The sequence below is a fragment of the Heterodontus francisci genome, chromosome 26, assembly GCF_036365525.1.
Source record: "Heterodontus francisci isolate sHetFra1 chromosome 26, sHetFra1.hap1, whole genome shotgun sequence".
Classification (NCBI taxonomy): Eukaryota; Metazoa; Chordata; class Chondrichthyes; order Heterodontiformes; family Heterodontidae; genus Heterodontus; species Heterodontus francisci.
This window is the reverse complement of record NC_090396.1, coordinates 68,401,062-68,420,695: the sequence shown is the minus strand read 5'-3', so window position 1 is coordinate 68,420,695 and position 19,634 is coordinate 68,401,062. Positions and strand designations below refer to the sequence as shown.

Below are 19,634 nucleotides of genomic sequence, written 5' to 3'. Positions count from 1 at the left end.
CCGTGCTCCTCTCTCTCTCTCTCTCTCCGCTCCCGCCGTGCTCCTCTCTCTCTCTCTCTCTCAGCTCCCGCTGTGCTCCTCTCTCTCTCTCTCTCTCTTGGCTCCTGCCGTGCTCCTCTCTCGCTCTCCACTCCCCCAGTGCTCCTCTCTCTCTCTCTGTCTCTCTCTCAGTTCCTGCTGTGCTCTTCTCTCTCTCCCCGCTCCCGCCGTGCTCCTCTCTCTCTCTCTCTCTCCGCTCCCGCCGTGCTGCTCTCTCTCTTGGCTCCTTCCGTGCTCCTCTCTCTCTCTCTCTGCTCCCGCCATGCTCCTCTCTCTCTTGGCTCCCGCCGTGCTCCTCTCTCTCTCTCTCTGCTCCCGCCGTGCTTCTCTCTCTCTTGGCTCCTGCCGTGCTCCTCTCTCTCTCTGTCTCTCTCTCAGTTCCTGCTGTGCTCTTCTCTCTCTCCCCGCTCCCGCCGTGCTCCTCTCTCTCTCTGTCTCTCTCTCAGTTCCTGCTGTGCTCTTCTCTCTCTCCCCGCTCCCGCCGTGCTCCTCTCTCTCTGTCTCTCTCTCAGTTCCTGCTGTGCTCTTCTCTCTCTCCCCGCTCCCGCCGTGCTCCTCTCTCTCTCTCTCTCTCTCCGCTCCCGCCGTGCTCCTCTCTCTCTCTCTCTCTCTCCGCTCCCGCCGTGCTCCTCTCTCTCTTGGCTCCTTCCGTGCTCCTCTCTCGCTCTCCAGTCCCGCCGTGCTCCTCTCTCTCTCTCTCTGCTCCCGCCGTGCTCCTCTCTCTCTTGGGTCCTGCCGTGCTCCTCTCTCTCTTGGCTCCTGCCGTGCTCCTCTCTCTCTCTCTCTGCTCCTGCCGTGCTCCTCTCTGTCTTGGCTCCTGCCGTGCTCCTCTCTCTCTCTCTCTGCTCCCGCCATGCTCCTCTCTCTCTTGGCTCCTGCCATGCTCCTCTCTCGCTCTCCACTCCCCCAGTGCTCCTCTCTCTCTCTCTGTCTCTCTCTCAGTTCCTGCTGTGCTCTTCTCTCAGTTCCTGCTGTGCTCTTCTCTCTCTCCCCGCTCCCGCCGTGCTCCTCTCTCTCTCACTCTCTCTCCGCTCCCGCTGTGCTCCTCTCTCTCTCTCTCTCTCCGCACCCGCTGTGCTCCTCTCTCTCTCTCTCTCTCTCCGCTCCCGCCGTGCTCCTCTCTCTCTCTCTCTCAGCTCCTGCTGTGCTTCTCTCTCTCTCTCTCTCTCTCCGGTCCTGCCATGCTCCTCTCTCTCTGTCTCTTTCCACTCCCGCCGTGCTCCTCTCTCTCTCTCCGCTCCCACCGTGCTCCTCTCTCTCTCTCCGCTCCCGCCGTGCTTCTCTCTCTCTCTCCGCTCCTGCCGTGCTCCTCTCTCTCTGTCTCTTTCCGCTCCCGCCGTGCTCCTCTCTCTCTGTCTCTTTCCGCTCCCGCCGTGCTTCTCTCTCTCTCTCCGGTCCTGCCGTGCTCCTCTCTCTCTGTCTCTCTCCGCTCCCGCCGTGCTCCTCTCTCTCTCTCTCTTTCCGCTCCTGCCGTGCTCCTCTCTCTCTCTCCGCTCCCGCCGTGCTTCTCACTCTCTCTCCGCTCCCGCTGTGCTCCTCTCTCTCTGTCTCTTTCCGCTCCCGCCGTGCTCCTCTCTCTCTCTCCGCTCCCGCCGTGCTTCTCTCTCTCTCTCCGCTCCTGCTGTGCTCCTCTCTCCCTGTCTCTCTCCGCTCCCGCCGTGCTCCTCTCTCTCTCTCCGCTCCTGCCGTGCTCCTCTCTCTCTCTCCGCTCCTGCCGTGCTCCTCTCTCTCTCTCTCTCCGCTCCCGCTGTGCTTCTCTCTCTCTCTCCAACCCTGCTGTGCTCCTCTCTCTCTCTCTCTCCGCTCCTGCTGTGCTCCTCTCTCTCTGTCTCTCTCCGCTCCTGCTGTGCTCCTCTCTCTCTGTCTCTCTGCGCTCCCGCTGTGCTTCTCTCTCTCTCTCCAACCCTGCTGTGCTCCTCTCTCTCTCTCTCTCTCCGCTCCTGCTGTGCTCCTCTCTCTCTGTCTCTCTCCGCTCCTGCTGTGCTCCTCTCTCTCTGTCTCTCTGCGCTCCCGCTGTGCTTCTCTCTGTCTCTCCGCTCCCGCCGTGCTCCTCTCTCTGTCTCTCTCCGCTCCCGCTGTGCTCCTCTCTCTCTCTGTCTCTCTCTGCTCCTGCCGTGCTCCTCTCTCTCTGTCACTCTCCGCTCCCGCTGTGCTTCTCTCTCTCTCTCCGCTCCCGCCGTGCTCCTCTCTCTGTCTCTCTCCGCTCCCGCTGTGCTTCTCTCTCTCTGTCTTTCTCCGCTCCTGCCGTGCTCCTCTCTCTCTCTGTCTCTCTCCGCTCCTGCTGTGCTTCCCTCTCTCTCTCCGCTCATGCTGTGCTTCTCTCTCTCTCTCCGCTCCTGCTGTGCTCCTCTCTCTGTCTCTCTCCGCTCCCGCCGCGCTTCTCTCTCTCTCTCCGCTCCTGCTGTGCTCCTCTCTCTCTGTCTCTCTCCGCTCCTGCCGTGCTCCTCTCTCTCTGTCTCTCTCCGCTCCCGCCGTGCTTCTCTCTCTCTCTCCGCTCCTGCTGTGCTCCTCTCTCTCTGTCTCTCTCCGCTCCTGCCATGCTCCTCTCTCTCTCTCTCTCTCCGCTCCTGCTGTGCTTCTCTCTCTCTCTCCGCTCCTGCCGTGGTCCTCTCTCTTTGTCTCTCTCCGCTCCCGCTGTGCTTCTCTCTCTCTCTCCGCTCCTGCTGTGCTTCTCTCTCTCTCTCTCCGCTCCTGCCGTGGTCCTCTCTCTTTGTCTCTCTCTGCTCCCACCGTGTTTTCTCTCTCTCTCCGCTCCTGCCGTGCTCCTCTCTCTCTGTCTCTCTCTGCTCCCGCCATGCTTCTCTCTCTCTCTCCGCTCCCGCCGTGCTCCTCTCTCTCTGTCTCTCTCCGCTCCCGCCGTGCTTCTCTCTCTCTCTCCGCTCCTGCTGTGCTCCTCTCTGTCTCTCTCCGCTCCCGCCGTGCTTCTCTCTCTCTCTCCACTCCTGCCGTGCTCCTCTCTCTGTCTCTCTCCGCTCCCGCCGTGCTTCTCTCTCTCTCTCCGCTCCTGCTGTGCTCCTCTCTCTCTGTCTCTCTCCGCTCCTGCCGTGCTTCTCTCTCTCTCTCCGCTCCTGCCGTGCTTCTCTCTCTCTCTGCACTCCTGCCGTGCTTCTCTCTCTCTCTCCGCTCCTGCCGTGCTTCTCTCTCTCTCTCCGCTCCTGCCGTGCTTCTCTCTCTCTCTCCGCTCCTGCCGTGCTTCTCTCTCTCTCTCCGCTCCTGCCGTGCTTCTCTCTCTCTCTCCACTCCTGCCGTGCTTCTCTCTCTCTATCCGCTCCTGCCGTGCTTCTCTCTCTCTCTCCGCTCCTGCCGTGCTCCTCTCTCTCTCTCCGCTCCCGCCGTGCTCCTCTCTCTCACTCTGTCTCTGTCTCCAGTCTAATGTAACAGCATCATTATTATTGCATTGCCATAACTTCCAATTTCATTCATGAATCATTGATTTTTCACCATTGTTTAAAAGCACAGGAATAGCTAGATAAATATTCTCTTTCCTTTCCACCTGAGTGAACCATTAGTGCAATAAGGTTAAATGAATAAATGGTTCATAAATTGCAAATGTTGGGCGATTCTAAAAATGTCATCTTCACACAATCACTTCCTTAATGAATGAAAAGATTAATTATTTCAAGGCTACAAATCTGAGATTCACTCCCACTCTCTTGCTAGGTGAACATTGTTGTCTAAACCATTGAGAATTATACCAAGAATAGGAGCACCTGTCAAGTTGTCTTTGGCCGAGCAAGAGTCAACATTCCCCCAATGAGTCAATAGCTTCAGGAGAGAAGGGAGAAAACTTGGGGAAAGATAAATCCCAAGCAGAGGTTGAATTTTTTGTGTTGAAAAAAGGTTCTTCTCTTTCTTTCCTCCAGCAATTTTCTTCCTAATCCTCCATGGACAATAGCTGCCCTCCAATAGTCTGTCCAAGTGGCCAGCATTTCCATGCAGCCTTGACTACAAGGTATTTACAGAGCAGAAACAGGCTATTCCATCCAATGTTTATATTCCACACAAGCCCCCTCTTTATCGAACCCTATCAAAATATCCTATTTCTTTCTCCCGCACATTCTTAATGCTTCCCCTAAAATGTATCTATGCTGTTCATCTCAACTACTCCTTGTGGTAGCGAATTTACATTCTAACCATTCCCTGGGTAAATAAGTTTCTCCTGAATTCCCTGTCGGATTTTATTAGTGACTGTCTTATATTTATGGCCCCTAGTTCTGGTCCCATCTGCAAGTGGAGACATCTTCTCTACGTCTACCCTATCAAGCCCTTTCTTAATCTTAAAGGCCTCAGGTCACCCCTCAGTCGTCACCTTCCTTGGGAAAAGAGCCTCAGCCTGTTCAATCTTTCCTGATAGTTATAACCTTTCACTTCTGGTATTATTTTAGTAAATCTTTATTGCACCAAGTGTCTCTGTATCCTTTTTATGACATGGAGACCAGAACCATGTATGGTACTCTGTGTGGTCCAACCACGTTTCTATACGTTTAATATAACTTCTCTGCTTTTCAGTTCTATCCCCGTCCAAGTGAAACCCAGACCGCTCTGCTGTTGTACCCCATTTAGAATTATTTTCCAAGAAACATGTGGCCTCTTTCTCCTTCCTACCAAAATGTACCACCTCGCACTTATCTATATTGAAATTCATTTGCCAATTACTCACCCATTCTACAATTTTATTAATCTCTTCCTGTATTCTGTGGCAGTCCTCCTCTGTATTAACTACATCCCCCAATTTTGCATCATCGCAAATTTTGGCTGTGAGGAGAATCACACATGACCCTTAACCTTTCCTTAGGAACATTGGAAATAGGAGCGAGAGTAGGCCATTCGGCCCAGCGAGCCTGCTCCGCCATTCATCAGATCGTGACTGATAATCTACCTCTACACCATTTTTCCCCACTATCCCCATATCCCTTCATGTTGTTAGTATCCAGAAATCTAGCGATTTCTGTCTTGAACATGCTCAATGATTGAGCTTCCACAGCCCTCTGGGATAGAGAATTCCACAGATTCACCACCCTCTGAGTAAAGAAATTCCTCATCTCAGTCTTAAATGGCCTGTCCCCTTATTCTGAGACTGTGTCCCCTGGCTGTAGACTCACCAGCCAGTGGAAACATCCTATCTACATCTACCCTGTCACACCCTGTAAGAATTTTGTAAGTTTCAATGGGATCACCTCTCATTCTTCAAAACGTCAGAAAATATAGAGCCAGTTTACTCAGCCTCTTGTCATAGAACAACCCCCTCATCCCAGGGACCAATCTAGTGAACCTTTTGCTGTACTGCCTCCAATACAAGTGTATCCTTCCTTAAATATGGAGATCAAAACTGCCCACAGTATTCCAGGTGTGGTCTCACCAAAGCAATTGTAGCAAGACTTCCTCATTCTTGTACTCAAATCCCCTTGCAATGAAGGCCAACATACCATTTGCCTTCCTAATTGCTTGCTGCACCTGCATACTAGTTTTTAGTGACTCATGAACGAGGACACCCAGGTCCCTTTAGACATCAACACCTCCCAACCTCTCACCATTTAAGAAATACTCTGCCTTTCTGTTTTTTTCTACCAAAGTGGATCACTTGACACATATTCACATTATATTCCATCTGCCACGTTCTTGCCCATTCACTTAGCCTGTCCAAATCCCCTTGAAGCCTCCTTGCGTCCTCCTCACAACTTATATTCCCAACTAGTTTTCTGTTATCATCAAATTTGGGAATATTATATTTGGTCCCCACATCCAAATTATTAATATAGATTCTGAACAGCTGTGGCCCCAGCACTGAACTTTGCAGTACCCCACTAGTAACAGCCTGAGAGTGACCCGTTTATTCCTACTCTCTATTTTCTGTCTGTTAACCAAATCTCAATCTATTGCATTATATTATCCCCAATCCCATGTGCTCCAATTTTGTTCACCCACTTCCTGTGTGGGACCTTATCAAAAACCTTCTGAAAATCCAAATACACCACATCCACTGGTTCTCCTTTATATAAGCTCCAAGTAACATCCTCAAAAAACTCCAACAATTTTGTCAAACATGATTTCCCTTTCATAAATCCATGTTGACTCTGTCCAATCATATCATTATTTTCCAAGTGTCCAGTTATCTCATCCTTTATAATAGACTCTAACACCTACTTGATGTACATGGGCATCTCCAGCAGGCCCCCAATGATTAGCAGTCAAGAGTGGGATACTGGTCCATTCTTCCCCACCATCCCTGATTGAGAGGCTTTGAAGCTAATTGTAGCTTCCCCACTGCCAGCCCAGGTGATCTATTAATTCAGCATAGATCAGGGATCAAATCTGGGATCTTCTCGGTTCAGCTAGCTTTTGGATCAACTCACTAAGCCATCTGGGGATAGCACTGCCAACCCTATTCCTGGAGTTACCAGCAACTGAAGATTAATCTCCTGGACAGTGTTGTGACCAAACCCAGGAGAAAAATCATAGAGGCATGAAAAAGAATTGTGCATTTTTCGTATTTTTTGGAACACTTTAATTTATTAGTTATAAAATGACACCAGAATCAAGAAAAGGCTGTTTGGTCGGGCAGGGCGTTTGGAGGTAGTAGGCCATGTGATAAATCCTCCAGGACTGCGTCCAGTCAGAGTTGGAAACCTGTAAAATGTGGTTTCTAGGTTACACTGTGAATAATTAATATGTATATTCTGTGGCCTGCAGTTTCCTACAGAAGATCCAGATGTTGTGTGGAATGACCTCATGTGGCTGGAAAGCCCTGACTCTCCTGAGCAGTGTGTTCGCTGTGTGTGGTCTGGGCCTCCTTGGGGTCGCCGTTAGCACAGACTATTGGTTGTACCTGGAAGAAGGGACTATTTCCCCCCAAAACATGACAACGGAAGTCAAGATGTCGCTGCACTCTGGCCTGTGGAGAGTCTGTTTCCTGGCAGGTATGGGCATTGTCCTCAGCACAGATTTTACTGCTCATGAACTAAGACCGCTAATTGAAATAGAAAAGTGGCCGATGAAGTGTCCTACCCAAAGCTTTAGCCTATTTCCTGCTTCAGATACTGACTGACCTGTACATTTCTGCCATTTTCTGTTTTTGTTTGATGACTGTTCATAAGAAGGTCTGGAAATTAGTCTGGGCCAGTTTAAGCGTGATGCTGTGTGACCAGCGCACACCAGGCCAACAGACCAGGCGACCAATGGAAATCAATCCTAGGGCCTCATCAGTGCACTAATGGATGCACCTCCGCAGGCAGCTCTCCCGGACAAAGGCATCAATGCCAGGCCACCTGACTCACTGGCAATTGCTCTCACCTAAGTCCTGGGAGGGGAGGGGAGGTGGAGGTGGAGGTGGGGGGACGTTTGGAGCTGGCTACAGGGGTTGGAGAGGCAATTGCGACTCGTGGAATTGAGGGAGGGCTCCTGCTCCTCCTAATGGCCGCAGGGGCAGCGAAAGAATACTAATTCCATGGTTGGGTCCTTCAACATCAGTTAGGCCTATCATTTACATAGTTAAGAGGCCGAATGCCTGCAGGCACCTAAAAAAGAGCCCATTTAGCATTTAGCAATGCAACCAATGCCTGTGCAGATTGGGTGAAGGCCATCCTACTGATAAAGTGATATGCTCTGAGCCTGTTTTGTGCCAGTAAAATGGGCACAACGTGTACCAATTTCTACCCCAATAAATATGAATCAAGGTGACTCTTTGGCACATCTTAGCTGCTCCTGAAAAACTCTCAGAACCCACTCACTTTTAAATCAATCAAAGCTTTTACACTCTCTAACCTACCCACTGTGAATGTTTGAAAATTAAAATATCAAATACAGAATTATAACGGGTGCCATTATTTCCCAAATTGAACAATGGCCTTACATAAGAACATAAGAAATAAGAGCAGGAGTAGCCCTTCGAGTCTGCTCTGCCATTCAATAAAATCATAGCTTATCTTAATTTCCCTTGATTCCCTTAGTGCCCTTGAATTTATCCAGGTGACTGTTTGTTTGAAACCTGACTATATTAAAATGCGCTCCCATATGAGTTGGCCTACACACAGGGATACTGTTGTAACTATAAATAAAATTCCTGTTTTGAAAGTTCATTTGTGCTACAAAGATTGGTGTAACAAATTAAAGCAAATTAAACATGGTCAACAGAATCATTGCTGTTCTGTAGGGGTGAGGACTAAACTGGGCCATTCAAAGGGTAGTGAGGAAAAACCTGGATTAATAACAGCAAGGGAGTGGAACAGCATAGTGTCACATTGTACCTTCCTTCTCATAGTTACCCCATGCAGCAAGTTCACAGTCTCAGCATAGGACCACAAGTAGTCCTGAGTCTAGCCAAGCAGTGGCCTTGTTAATTCCCGAATAGGGACCAACAGTTAAAGGGAGAATTAGTCTCAGGACTGTTGGTTGAGTATAGAACAGCACTGGTGAGAGAAGAGAACTGGTTCCTCACCTACCCTCTCAGCCGGGTAGCATTGCGAGACACTGAACAGGGACAAGTAACTGACAAGAACAACTCCCTTTATATAAAAGCAAAATACTGCTGATGCTGGAAATCTGAAATAAAAACAGAAAGTGCTAGAAATAGTCAGCAGATCCGGCAGCATCTGTGGAGAGAGACGCAGAGTTAACGTGTCGGTTCTTATTGTTGTCTGTGACCTTACATCAGAACCTGAAATTCTGATGAAAGGTCACAGACCTGAAACATTAAATCTGTTTCTGCCTCCACAGATGCAGCCTGACCTGCTGAGTATTTCCAGCACTTTCTGTTTTTGACTCACTTTATAAAGCACTTTAAACATCCCAGGGTGCTTTGCAAAACCATAATCATACAAATATATTGACACTGAGTCAAAGAAACAGACATCAGATCAATGAGGTCGGTTTTAAACAACATCTTAGAGGACAGAGAAGGGGAGAAGCAAAGAGGACTGGGGAGGGAATTCCAGAAATTAGGGTCCCGACATCTGAAGGCATGGTTGGCAATGTTGGGGGGAAGGAAGTGGGAGATGTATAAGAGGCCAGGGATGGAGGAACATAAAGACCTCAGAGGGGTCAGAGGTTACAGAGATAGAGTGGGGCAAGGCCATGAACATGAAGGAGATCATTGTAAAATCGAGGGGTTGGTAGACCGAGAACCAACTGAGGTCAAACTCAAACATTTCAAAGGTGGGAAATGTGACAAAGGTGACAGAAAATCTACCACACGAAGAAACAAAAAGGACATCCTGCCCATTCCTGGACGGTCAGGACCCTGAGCCATGAATATATAAACCACTCCAGTATTTATCATATACACTGCCTTATAGAGGTATAAAACACTCCTTTCCTTGCAGAAAAGTCCTGTGTGTGTGTAAATATAAATATATGTTATGTAACTGCCTTTCAGAACTCTAACCCTCTGCCTCATTTAATAATAGTCTTACAGTGGTAACATACTAGTATGTGTTTTTCACAGTATCCCACTGTTTTAAACATAAGACACTTATTTTCCAGAAGTAACATTCCTCTCTCTATAATCTACTCTACTTTACAGAGGCACTAACCTGCTGTGATACTAATGATACTCTGTCGTACGGACATAATACTTCTGTGTAGGGAGGCAGTGCTTCAGGAGCTGCCATTTTTATTACTTCCTGATGGTTTCTGACAAGGTTTTTTTCCTCCTGCTGCTGTGTGATTGGTAGTGATTGACAGTCTTTAACAGCCTACTGTTTGTATCTGCAGGAAAGGAAAGTGGGCACTGTTTTACCATTGAGTACGTGATGCCAATGAATGTGCAGCTGACCTCAGAATCCACCGTCAGTGTTTTAAGTCAGTATCCATTCTGTGTCTAATCAGAAGTTCAATATCTAAATAATAATAACAGGTTATATAGAATTACATCAAGTCTACAACACAGAAATAGGCCATTTGGCCCAACTTGTCTATACTAGTGTTCATGCTCCACACAAGCCTCTTCCTAACCCTCTTCATCTCTCCCCATCAGCATCTCCTTCTAGTCCATTTCTCCCTCATGTTTTTATCTGCTATTTGCCCCGACCGCTCCTTGTGGTAGCAAAGACTTTTATTGTATCTTTCAGAAACATCTCAAAGTGATTTGCATACAGTGAATTATTCTGAAATGCAGTAATAATTATGGAGACAAATGCGGCAGCTAGCTTGCGCAGGTAAAATTACAAAGAAAGACTTGCATTTCTATCGCACGTTTCATGACTGCAGGACGTCCCAAAAGTTTTATAGCCAATGAAATGCTTTTGAAACATAGTCACTTTGGCCAGATAACTCCCCTGCTTTATTTCAAAATCACACAATGGGATCTTTTACATCCGCCTGACAGGGTAGGGGGGATCTTCAGTATAACACATCATCTGAAAAAACAGCACTTCTGGCTGGGCAGCACTGCAGTGATTTTTCTGTTCAAGTCTCTGGAGTGAGACTTAAACCCACAACCTTTTGATCGAGAGGTTAAAGTGATACTAACTGAGCTATTTCTCCCACAAACAGCAACAAGAGGACCTCTCTGCTCTTCTTCAAATAATATCATAGAATCGTAAATGTCCCAGCAGACAGGGACTCAGTATCTTGTCCAACAGTGCAATCCTCCCTTAGTAACGATCATGTGTATAGAACTTGGAGAAGGGCTGAAATGCAGCCCCTTGTGAGAATGCTACCAAGTCACCCAGCTAGGAAATGAAGACTAAACTTTGAATGTACAGTAAATCCCACTTCAGCACCAGAGATAAATGCTGGAACTTCACGCCCGCTCCCCCCCACCCCCCCACACAGGAACGAGCTGGTGGCAGTGGGTGGGGGGGTTTGTAAAGTTGAGTGTCATTCCCAACACCTTCCCACCCCCACTGCAATTTTACGCGGGGCAGCGGCGGCAAGAAACAGCCCACTCACGCCATGCCAATTAACTGCCAATTAAGGGCCTCTTTCCACATCGCTGGGATTTTACCAACAGCTGGTGGGCGCCTTAGGCCCCACCTGGCGGCTTCCTTGCGGGCTGGGGTGGGACCCTCCTGATCAGGCACCCTGTGCCCCATGAAGGGCCGCCCCCCCCGAATCCCCAACTGCCCCCACTGAAATAAAGTCCCCCCCCCCCCCCCCCCCCCGTCCCCCACCGCCACAAACCTCCCTCCCTCCTTGCCTCGCCAGGGCCTGGCCGATTGTCCGCAGTGAGGCCCCAAAGATTACCTCTCTTCCGGGGCCGGCATCCACGATCCTGCTGTGGCTGGGTGCAGTCCCAGCAGTGGCCACCACACCCGGTGGCGCTGCTGGGACGAGAGCTGCCAGCCCAATGATTGGCCGGCAGCTCCATTAGGCGGGACCTCCTGTCTCAGAGGGGCAGAAGTCCCTCACAAGTCCAATTAAGGGCCTGGGGAGTGTAAAATCCTGGTGTGGCACCCCAGCGCCAGTGGAGGTGGGCTTGCCCCTGATTTTTTGGCCAGTGGGCGGGGCCTCCTGCCCAATGTAAAATTCTGGCCAATGATGAGATAAACAAAATCTGAACAAATGCTTGGTACTAGGATAAATGGAGCTTTTCATGTTTCCTTCAGTCTTTGGGTCTTACTGACAGGGTAACATTGGTTCTGTGTACATCGGTGCAGTACAAGGTAGGCCACAAGACAATCTTGCTCTAGTTCAGTGCCCCATATGGTGTAGGCATAATACCGAAAGGGTGAAACTCTGACCTGGGGATCCATTCAAGAATCAATCATGGAGGCCCCAATATCTTGATTGACATCCTGTAAGTTTAAATGAGCAGAAGGGTAACAATGGTAATGCAACAATGCAATGTAAGTGTAGGGGGAATGGGGTGGTGGAGCTGTGGAGATTTGGAATAGGAACATATCAAAGAATGACTAGTGAACCAATGTTTTTAATATGTTTGGACGTCTTGGCAATGGGGGTAAGGGCATCAACTGGTGCCAGCCTTTATCCAATAATAAGGCTTTTAATGTAATGACCGTGTTGCACTGTCAGAGGTACCATCTCACCGATGAGATGTTAAACGGAGGCCCTGACTGCTCTTTCAGGTGGACGTAGCATGGCGTTATTTCAAAGCAGAGCAGGGACGTTCTTCCCAGTGTCCTGGCCAATATTTATCTCTGAGCTAACATCAGAATATCTGGTCATTATCACATTGCTGTTTGCAGGAGCTTTACTGTGTGCAAATTGGCAGTGGGTTTCCTACAATACAACAACTTTGAAATTACTTAATTGGCTGTAAAGTGCCACGAGACAATTTGAGGCTGTGAAATGCGCTAGAGAAATGCAAGTCTTTCTTTCTAGTGAATACTGATTCCTCAGATCTTCCTCTTTCCACAGAAATGATTCGATCATCTACCCCTTTCCCGCTGGTCAGCCTTTTCTTCATGTTCATTGGCTTTGTGTTGAACAACATTGGACATATTAGACCTCACAGGACTATCTTAGCATTTGTGTCAGGAATCTTCTTCATACTTTCAGGTAATGGTCAAAAAAAAACAAACAACACAAGGACACAGGAAATAAGAGCAGGAGTAGACCATCGAGCCTGCTCCACCATTCAATATGATCATGGCTGATCTTGGGCTTCAATTCCACTTTCCTGCCCACTCCCCATATCTCTTGTTTCCCTGAGAGACCAAAAATATATCCATCCCAGCCTTAAATGTATTCAATGATGGAGCATCCACAACCCTCTGGGGTAGAGAATTCCAAAGATTCACAACCCTTAAGTGTAGTAATTTCTCTTCATCTCAGTCCTGAATGATCAGCCCTTTATCCTGATTTAGATTTTTTAGACCCCCATGTTTTAGATTCCTCAACCAGTGGAAATAATCTCAGTGCATACCCTATTCAGCCCCTTCAGAATCTTGTATGTTTCAACAAGATTTCAACCTCTCATTTTTCTAAACTCCAGAGAATACTGGCCCAATTTACTTAGTCTCTCATCATAGGACAAACCCCTCATTCCTGGGACCAATCTAGTGAACCTTCACTGCACTGCCTCCAATGCAAGTGTATCTTTTCTTAAATGTGGAGACCCAAACTGCATACAGTATTCCAGGTGCGGTCTCACCAAAACCCTGTACAATTGTAGCAATAATTCCTTATTCCTGTACACCAATCCCCTTGCAATAAAGGCCAACATGCCATTTACCTTCCTAACTGTTCGCTGCACCTGCATGTTAACTTTTTGCATTCCTTGTACAAGTACACCCAAGTCTCTTTGAAAATCAACACTTGCAAATTTCATACCTTTTAGAAAATATTTGCATGTTCTTATGACCAAAGTGCATGACTTCACACTTCCCTACATCTGCCATCTTGTTGCCTACTCACTTAATCTGTCTCTATCTCTGTGTCCTCCCCACCGCTTACTTTTCCACCTACCTTTGTATCATCAGCAAACTTAGATACATTACTCTCTGTCTCTTCATCTAAGCCATTGATATAGATTGTAAATAGCGGAGGCCCCAGCACTGATCCTTGTGGCACTCCACTATTTACTGCCTGCCAACTTGAAAATTCCGTGTTTATGCCCACTCTTTGCTTTCTGTCTTGTTAACCAATCATCTATCCATGCTAATATATTACCCCCGACTCCATGAGCCCTTATCTTGACAATAAACCTTTTATGTGGCATCTAATGGAAATCCAGGTATACCACATCTACACGTTTCCCCTTTATCTACCCTACTAGTTTCATCCTCAAAAAACTCTAATAAGTTGAACAAATTCGGCAAGTTTCCTCTCACTTTCAATGTGTTTTCTGTTGTCTCATTTTGCTTAGTCACCTTTGGGATAGGAGGAATTTCCTGCTTAAGAGGATGGGAAAGGTGACCTGGTAGAAGAACATCTATGAAGGTCGCATGTGGTGACTTTCCTGTGTTCTTTGTCCTTTTTTTTGCTTGGTGTTGGTGTGTCAAACATCCACTAACACCTCCTGGCATTGGCACAGCTGGCAAACCTGGTGTACGGTGCTGATTTGTGTCACAACATCACAAGAATATTGCACAGGAGCAGAAGAAACTTCTGTGGTTCACCTGAGTAGCCCTAACACATGAAAAATGCCATACGCTGGGCTAGAGTTTATGTACCCGCCACCAGGAGCGGCGGCAGGCGACAAAATAGTGGCCCGCATTTGTGGGCCACACGCCGTCATGCCACCGCGATCTTCCTCACAGTGGCCCAGAATAGTATGCCAGTTGGGCCACCATCCCCACCCAATCACAAGAAGGGGGCGGGATCTCTGACTCCGGCAATGGCGTGAGCTGCCTGTGTGCAGGCACTGGCGCCATTTTTAAAGTCCGGCCGGCTAATTTACATTTTTAAAGTTATTCCACACCCCCCCCACCCCACCACCACACTGTACTGATTTAAAAATTTGTCGCCCACTTCCCACCCCCTCAATAACAATAAAAATCATTATTTTCCCTCTTCTGTCTCAAAAGCACTTACCTTCCACACTTAACCTTCCCCCACACTCCCAAACTGAACAAAGTGCACAGGTCACCCCTTCCCACCATCCCCTACACTAATGGTGTACATTGGACTATGTCCACCCCACTGCACTAAAAATCTTGCCCCCCCCCCCCCCCCCCCCAGTTCCACACCACTGCGGCGCCTGCTTTCCCCAGACGGGAAAGTGAAGCCAGGTGAGTGCCAACCGCCACTCAGAAGATTGCGGCCTGATGGTAATATTGAAGTCAACTTTATTTAAATATGTGCATTCTGCTAATTTGAATATTTTAATCCGGATCCTGTCACCCAGCGGTGGGGGAGGGGGGTAGGGGGTGCGTCCGCCAAGGAGCCTCGCTGCCGCCAGGAAGATTGGGCCCAGCCCTCCCAGCATCGGGCTCCACGGCAGGCTGCTGCCGGAACAATCTTCCACCCCAGCACCCCCATCCCGGAACCCAACATCGGGAGCTTGTAAATCCCGGCCTCTGTCTCTCATACTCCTTCAAATTGCTTTAATGCCAAATACCTATCCATCGTTCCCTCTTGGGTCTGCCACTCTGCCTTGGTATCTGCAGTGGTGCCAACATGCTGTACCACTTTGGCAACTTGCTTCCTGGCATTTCCTTTGATTGTATTTTTTTGTTGTTGCATATTTTGATGTTTTTTAGCAAACCACCACATGTTGAAGTGATCAATAATGGCACAGTGGCGCAGTGGTTAGCACCGCAGCCTCACAGCTCCAGCGACCCAGGTTCAATTCTGGGTACTGCCTGTGTGGAGTTTGCAAGTTCTCCCTGTGTCTGCGTGGGTTTTCGCCGGGTGCTCTGGTTTCCTCCCACAGCCAAAGACTTGCAGGTTGGTAGGTAAATTGGCCATTGTAAATTGCCCCTAGTGTATGTAGGTGGTAGGAGAATGGTGGGGATGTGGTAGAGAATATGGGGTTAGTGTAGGGTTAGTATAGGTGGTTGTTGGTCAGCACAGACTCGGTGGGCCGAAGGGCCTGTTTCAGTGCTGTATCTCTAAATAAATAAACATCACAACTTCACCTGTGTTTTATGATGAATCACTTTTTCACAATTGCAGGTTTGTCACTGGTTGTTGGACTCGTGCTGTACATATCCAGCATCAACGATGAAATGTTAAACAGAACCCCCGACTCAGAGAGCTATATCCACTACAAGTATGGATGGTCCTTTGCCTTTTCAGCCATATCGTTCCTGCTGACCGAGGTAATTATCAGCCCAGATTCAACCAAAATTTGCCCGGATCTGGCTGAGCTCATCACATTTAATCTAAGATTACTTCAGGTTCCATAAAATCAGTTTGACCAGATTGGATCACAGCCAAATAAATAATCCTGAACCATGATCTAAACGGTGAAAATTGTTGCCAAAGTCAATGGCACACCATTGGTGTGTATGGGAGCTGTGAGAGTGTCAGCCATGGTTAAGGGGATTGCACTTTTCCCTCTGAATCAGGAAAGTAGCAGGTTCAAATCCCACTCCAGCAACTTGAGAACAAAAATCTAGGTTGGCACTCCAGTGTAGTACTGAGATGTTAAACCAAGGCCCCATCTACTCCCTCAATTGGATATAAAAGATCCTATGACACTATTTTGAAGATGAGCAGGGGAATTATCTCCAGTGTCCTGGCCAATATTTATCCCTCATCAACATCACAAAAAAAATTGAAAATGCTGGAAATACTCAACAGGTCTGGCAGCAGCTGTAGAGAGAGAAACAGAGTTAACGTTTCAGGTCAATAACCTTACGTGATGAAAGATTGAACTGATTGACAAATTGAACTGCCAAAGTATGGTTATGTTTAGTTTATCACTCTTGGGTATCACTCTTTGATCTCTTATCAGGCGTGCTATTGTCAATTTAATCTCCTCACAATTGATGCCACACAATAGACCGCATGCATTCAGGATATACTTGCCGCCTCTCTTTGTCAGTGCTACTCCTAATTGGCTGCTGAGTGGTGCAGGAGTGCAGTTTAGAGGGACTCAGTTCCACACTTTACTTTCTTCCTGGTATAAATTTTCACTCCCTGCCCATCCAACGTTTCCCATCTCGCTTGATGGTCCCATCGCAATGTGGGAAATATTGAGAGAAATCCCTTACTGGGGGAGGGGTTGAGGAATAAAGACTGATTCTGAATCCAGGACTGCATATGCTGTTCAATGTGCTCGAGTCACAGAAACACTTAATCGAAGCAGGCAGCCTAACTGCATCTTTTAGGCTATATTGAACACTTACATTTAATTACTTAACAATCCCAGTTCACTGGTCAATAACACTGATGAACTCTATTTGTTACAGTTAGGTATTTTATTTCCGATGATAACCAATGTCACTGATTGGAAGTTGATCAGTGGGATTTTAGAGTACATCATAAACGCAAACCCCTCGAGGACTGACTGGTGCAGTAGGTTGGCACTTTCCCCAACTCTGGGGCCTCAGATTGAATCCAGGCCGGGCACGTGAATGAAAGTTTCCTCCAACTGATGGTTGTAAAAGTCCTAAATGACCCAAGTGCAGTTCAGAGAATGATATAGCACTGGGGGAGGCCATCCAGTCCTTTGTGCCTGTGCCAGCTCTTTGAAACAGCTATCCAATTAGTCCCACTCCCCTGCTCTTTGCCCATAGCCCTGCAACTTTTTCCTTTTCAAGTAATTATCTAATTCCCCTTTGAAAGTTACTGTTGGATCTGCCTCCAGCATCCTTTCAGCAATGCATTCCAGATCATTCTAGAAAATCCCCTAATTCGGCACCAAATTGACAATCTCATTCAGAGGGATGTGATTTCCATTAGAAATGGGAACATTCACATGGGTGTGATCTGTTAGCTTGTAACAGGCACCCAAAACCATCCTGACCTCTCCCAGTACTTGCATATTCCCTGGTCCCAAGGAGAAGCCATTACCAGGGGTGTCTTACCAGGTGGGGCTGAGACATAATGGGGAGTAATGTGTATAGGCATTCCAATTTAGGAATGAAATTGGCTGGGGAGTGGGGGAGGGAGTGGCCATGAGAGAAAGTGTTTAATTTCCCAACACTTTCCGGCCTCAATGTGATGACCGCAAAAACATTTCAAAGCCTGTATTGTACTTTGTGTTCTTGCAGAGCGCTGGAGTAATGTCAGTCTACCTCTTTATGAAGCGATATACTGCTGAGGAGATTTACAGGCCCCATTCCAGCTTCTACAGACCCAGGCTGAGTAACTGCTCCGACTACTCAGGCCAGTTCCTGCATCCAGAAGGCTGGCCTCGCGGGCGGAGTCCCTCCGACATTTCCAGCGACGCTTCCCTGCAGATGAGCGCCAACTATCCAGAGCTTCTCAAGTGCCCAGATTATGACCAGATGTCGTCCTCGCCGTGCTGAGCCCCAGCCCATCAGTGTGGTTTGCCTCTGAGCAGCTAAGATGTCCTGGATCCCTTCGTCCTGTCCATTGTTGTGATGAGAATGAATGAACCGTCCAGGACAATCTTAACACAAACCATCAGCTGGTTTCTGTATTTGCACATTTGCAGTGCACGAACTATCAGCTTACTGGTGGGGGTGAGGGAACATGAGCACAAATGAAGGTAGCGTGTTTTTTCGCAACAATGTGTATTTTCTTTTGCAATGGTGTCCTCCACTAAAACATTGTAGAATCTAGAATACAAAATGTCCTTGGAAAGTGATACATTTATACAGCACATAACAGTTTAAATGCAATATCATTCTGCAAAGCAATTTGATGCAGTTAGGAATATTGTGCAAGTTAACAATGTTTTGATTTACTGGTCCCTCTGATCTGATCTTCTGCAGATGATTGACCAGCTGGTGTGGTACTATGGGTGGAAACTAAGGAGGCATAACCTTAAAGTTAGGACCGACCGTACAGGGGTGACATGAGGAAGCACTTCACACAAAGGGTAGTGGAAATCTGGAACTCTCTTCTCCCAGAAAGCTGTTGAGGCCGGGGCGTCAACTGAAAATTTAAAAACAGATTTATAGATTTTTGTAACACAAGAGTATTAAGGATTACAGAAGCGAGGCGGGTAGATGAAGTTGTGAAACACATCAGTCGGGATCTAATTGAATAGTGGAACATGCTTGAGGGGCTGAATAGTCTCCTCCTGTTCCTATGTTCCTACTTATGCTGTAATTTGAGAATAGAAACTAGTTTTGTGCAACTTAGTCACTGGGATGTATATTGTCACAGCTAGTTGCTAGGATAAACTTGGTCACCTAGGGCTAGTTGCTCGGATTGACTCTTGCCACATTGAGGTTGTTGCTAGGCGAGATGTTGCCTAGAAACACACTCACATATGCCAGAAATGGAGAGTCACAACGTGCTTGTGTTTACATGTCAAATGTTGTCCAGACACCTGGGAGGAAGTGAGATTAGGTCCCCGTATTAAATCTCCTCACATTTCCTATGTCACACATTGCTGATTAAATGGAGCAGCTTAAATGTTGTCATTTACAAATGCAACTATAAGACTTTTGACTTAGCTATTAAAATAATTTAATTATTGTCATATTCAGCCAAATAGTGTCAACTGTGGCTCAGTTGGTAGCAGTCTCATCTCGAAATCCCACGGTCCTGGATTCAAGCCCCACTGCAGGGCTTGAGCAAAAAAATCTACACTGACACTCCAGTGCAGTACCGAGGGAGTACTGCACAGTCAGAGGTGCCATCTTTTGGAAGAGATGTTAAACAGAGGCCCCATCTGCCTGCTCGGGTGAATGTAAAAGATCCCATGACACTATTTCGAAGAAGAGCAGGGCAGTGCGTCCCAGTATGCTGACCAATGTTTATCCCTTAATCAATAACACAAAAACAGATTATCCGGTCATTATAACACATTGCTCTTTGTGGGAACTTGCTGTGTGCAAATTGGTTGCCACATCACCAACATTACAACAGTGACTACACTTCAATAGTACTTAATTGGCTGTAAAGCGCTTTGAGATGTCCGGTTGTTGCGAAAAGTGCTATCTCAATGCAAGTCTTTTTTCCCTTTCGATGTACTGTTTACTTATTAATAAAATCAAATCGTACCTTTACCAGATATTTTAGTTCAAATATGAGCCATGGCTGTGTAATATCCGAGTGTTTAGAAGAATTATGATGTTAATTCTGCAATTCCCTCCTTAAACTACTTTGGC

At 47.5% G+C, this 19,634-nt stretch overlaps 1 protein-coding gene across 2 annotated transcripts; it reads left to right on the top strand.

Annotated features, from left to right (window-relative positions):
• Nucleotides 1–6,748: 6,748 nt before the first annotated feature.
• On the top strand, nt 6,749–17,858 carry LOC137384584 (voltage-dependent calcium channel gamma-5 subunit). 2 transcript variants are annotated; one of them, XM_068058725.1, is made up of 5 exons: nt 6,749–6,956; nt 9,748–9,834; nt 12,355–12,495; nt 15,556–15,701; nt 17,601–17,858. In XM_068058725.1, exons 1-5 carry the CDS (start codon nt 6,749–6,751, stop codon nt 17,856–17,858), a joined length of 840 nt encoding a protein of 279 aa, XP_067914826.1. The 2 variants fall into 2 exon arrangements, with proteins under 2 accessions (XP_067914826.1, XP_067914824.1); XM_068058723.1 differs by having other exon boundaries at nt 6,761–6,956; nt 9,718–9,834.
• Nucleotides 17,859–19,634: the final 1,776 nt, after the last annotated feature.

What these genes read in the sequence shown, in the direction of transcription:
- LOC137384584 (XM_068058723.1), top strand. Translation starts at nt 6,761, where the DNA reads ATGACCTCATGTGGCTGGAAAGCCCTGACTCTCCTGAGCAGTGTGTTC. An exon ending in GAGAGTCTGTTTCCTGGCAG is followed by an intron (nt 6,957 to 9,717) that starts GTATGGGCATTG and finishes AGTGATTGACAG; the next exon opens with TCTTTAACAGCCTACTGTTT. An exon ending in ATCCACCGTCAGTGTTTTAA is followed by an intron (nt 9,835 to 12,354) that starts GTCAGTATCCAT and finishes CTCTTTCCACAG; the next exon opens with AAATGATTCGATCATCTACC.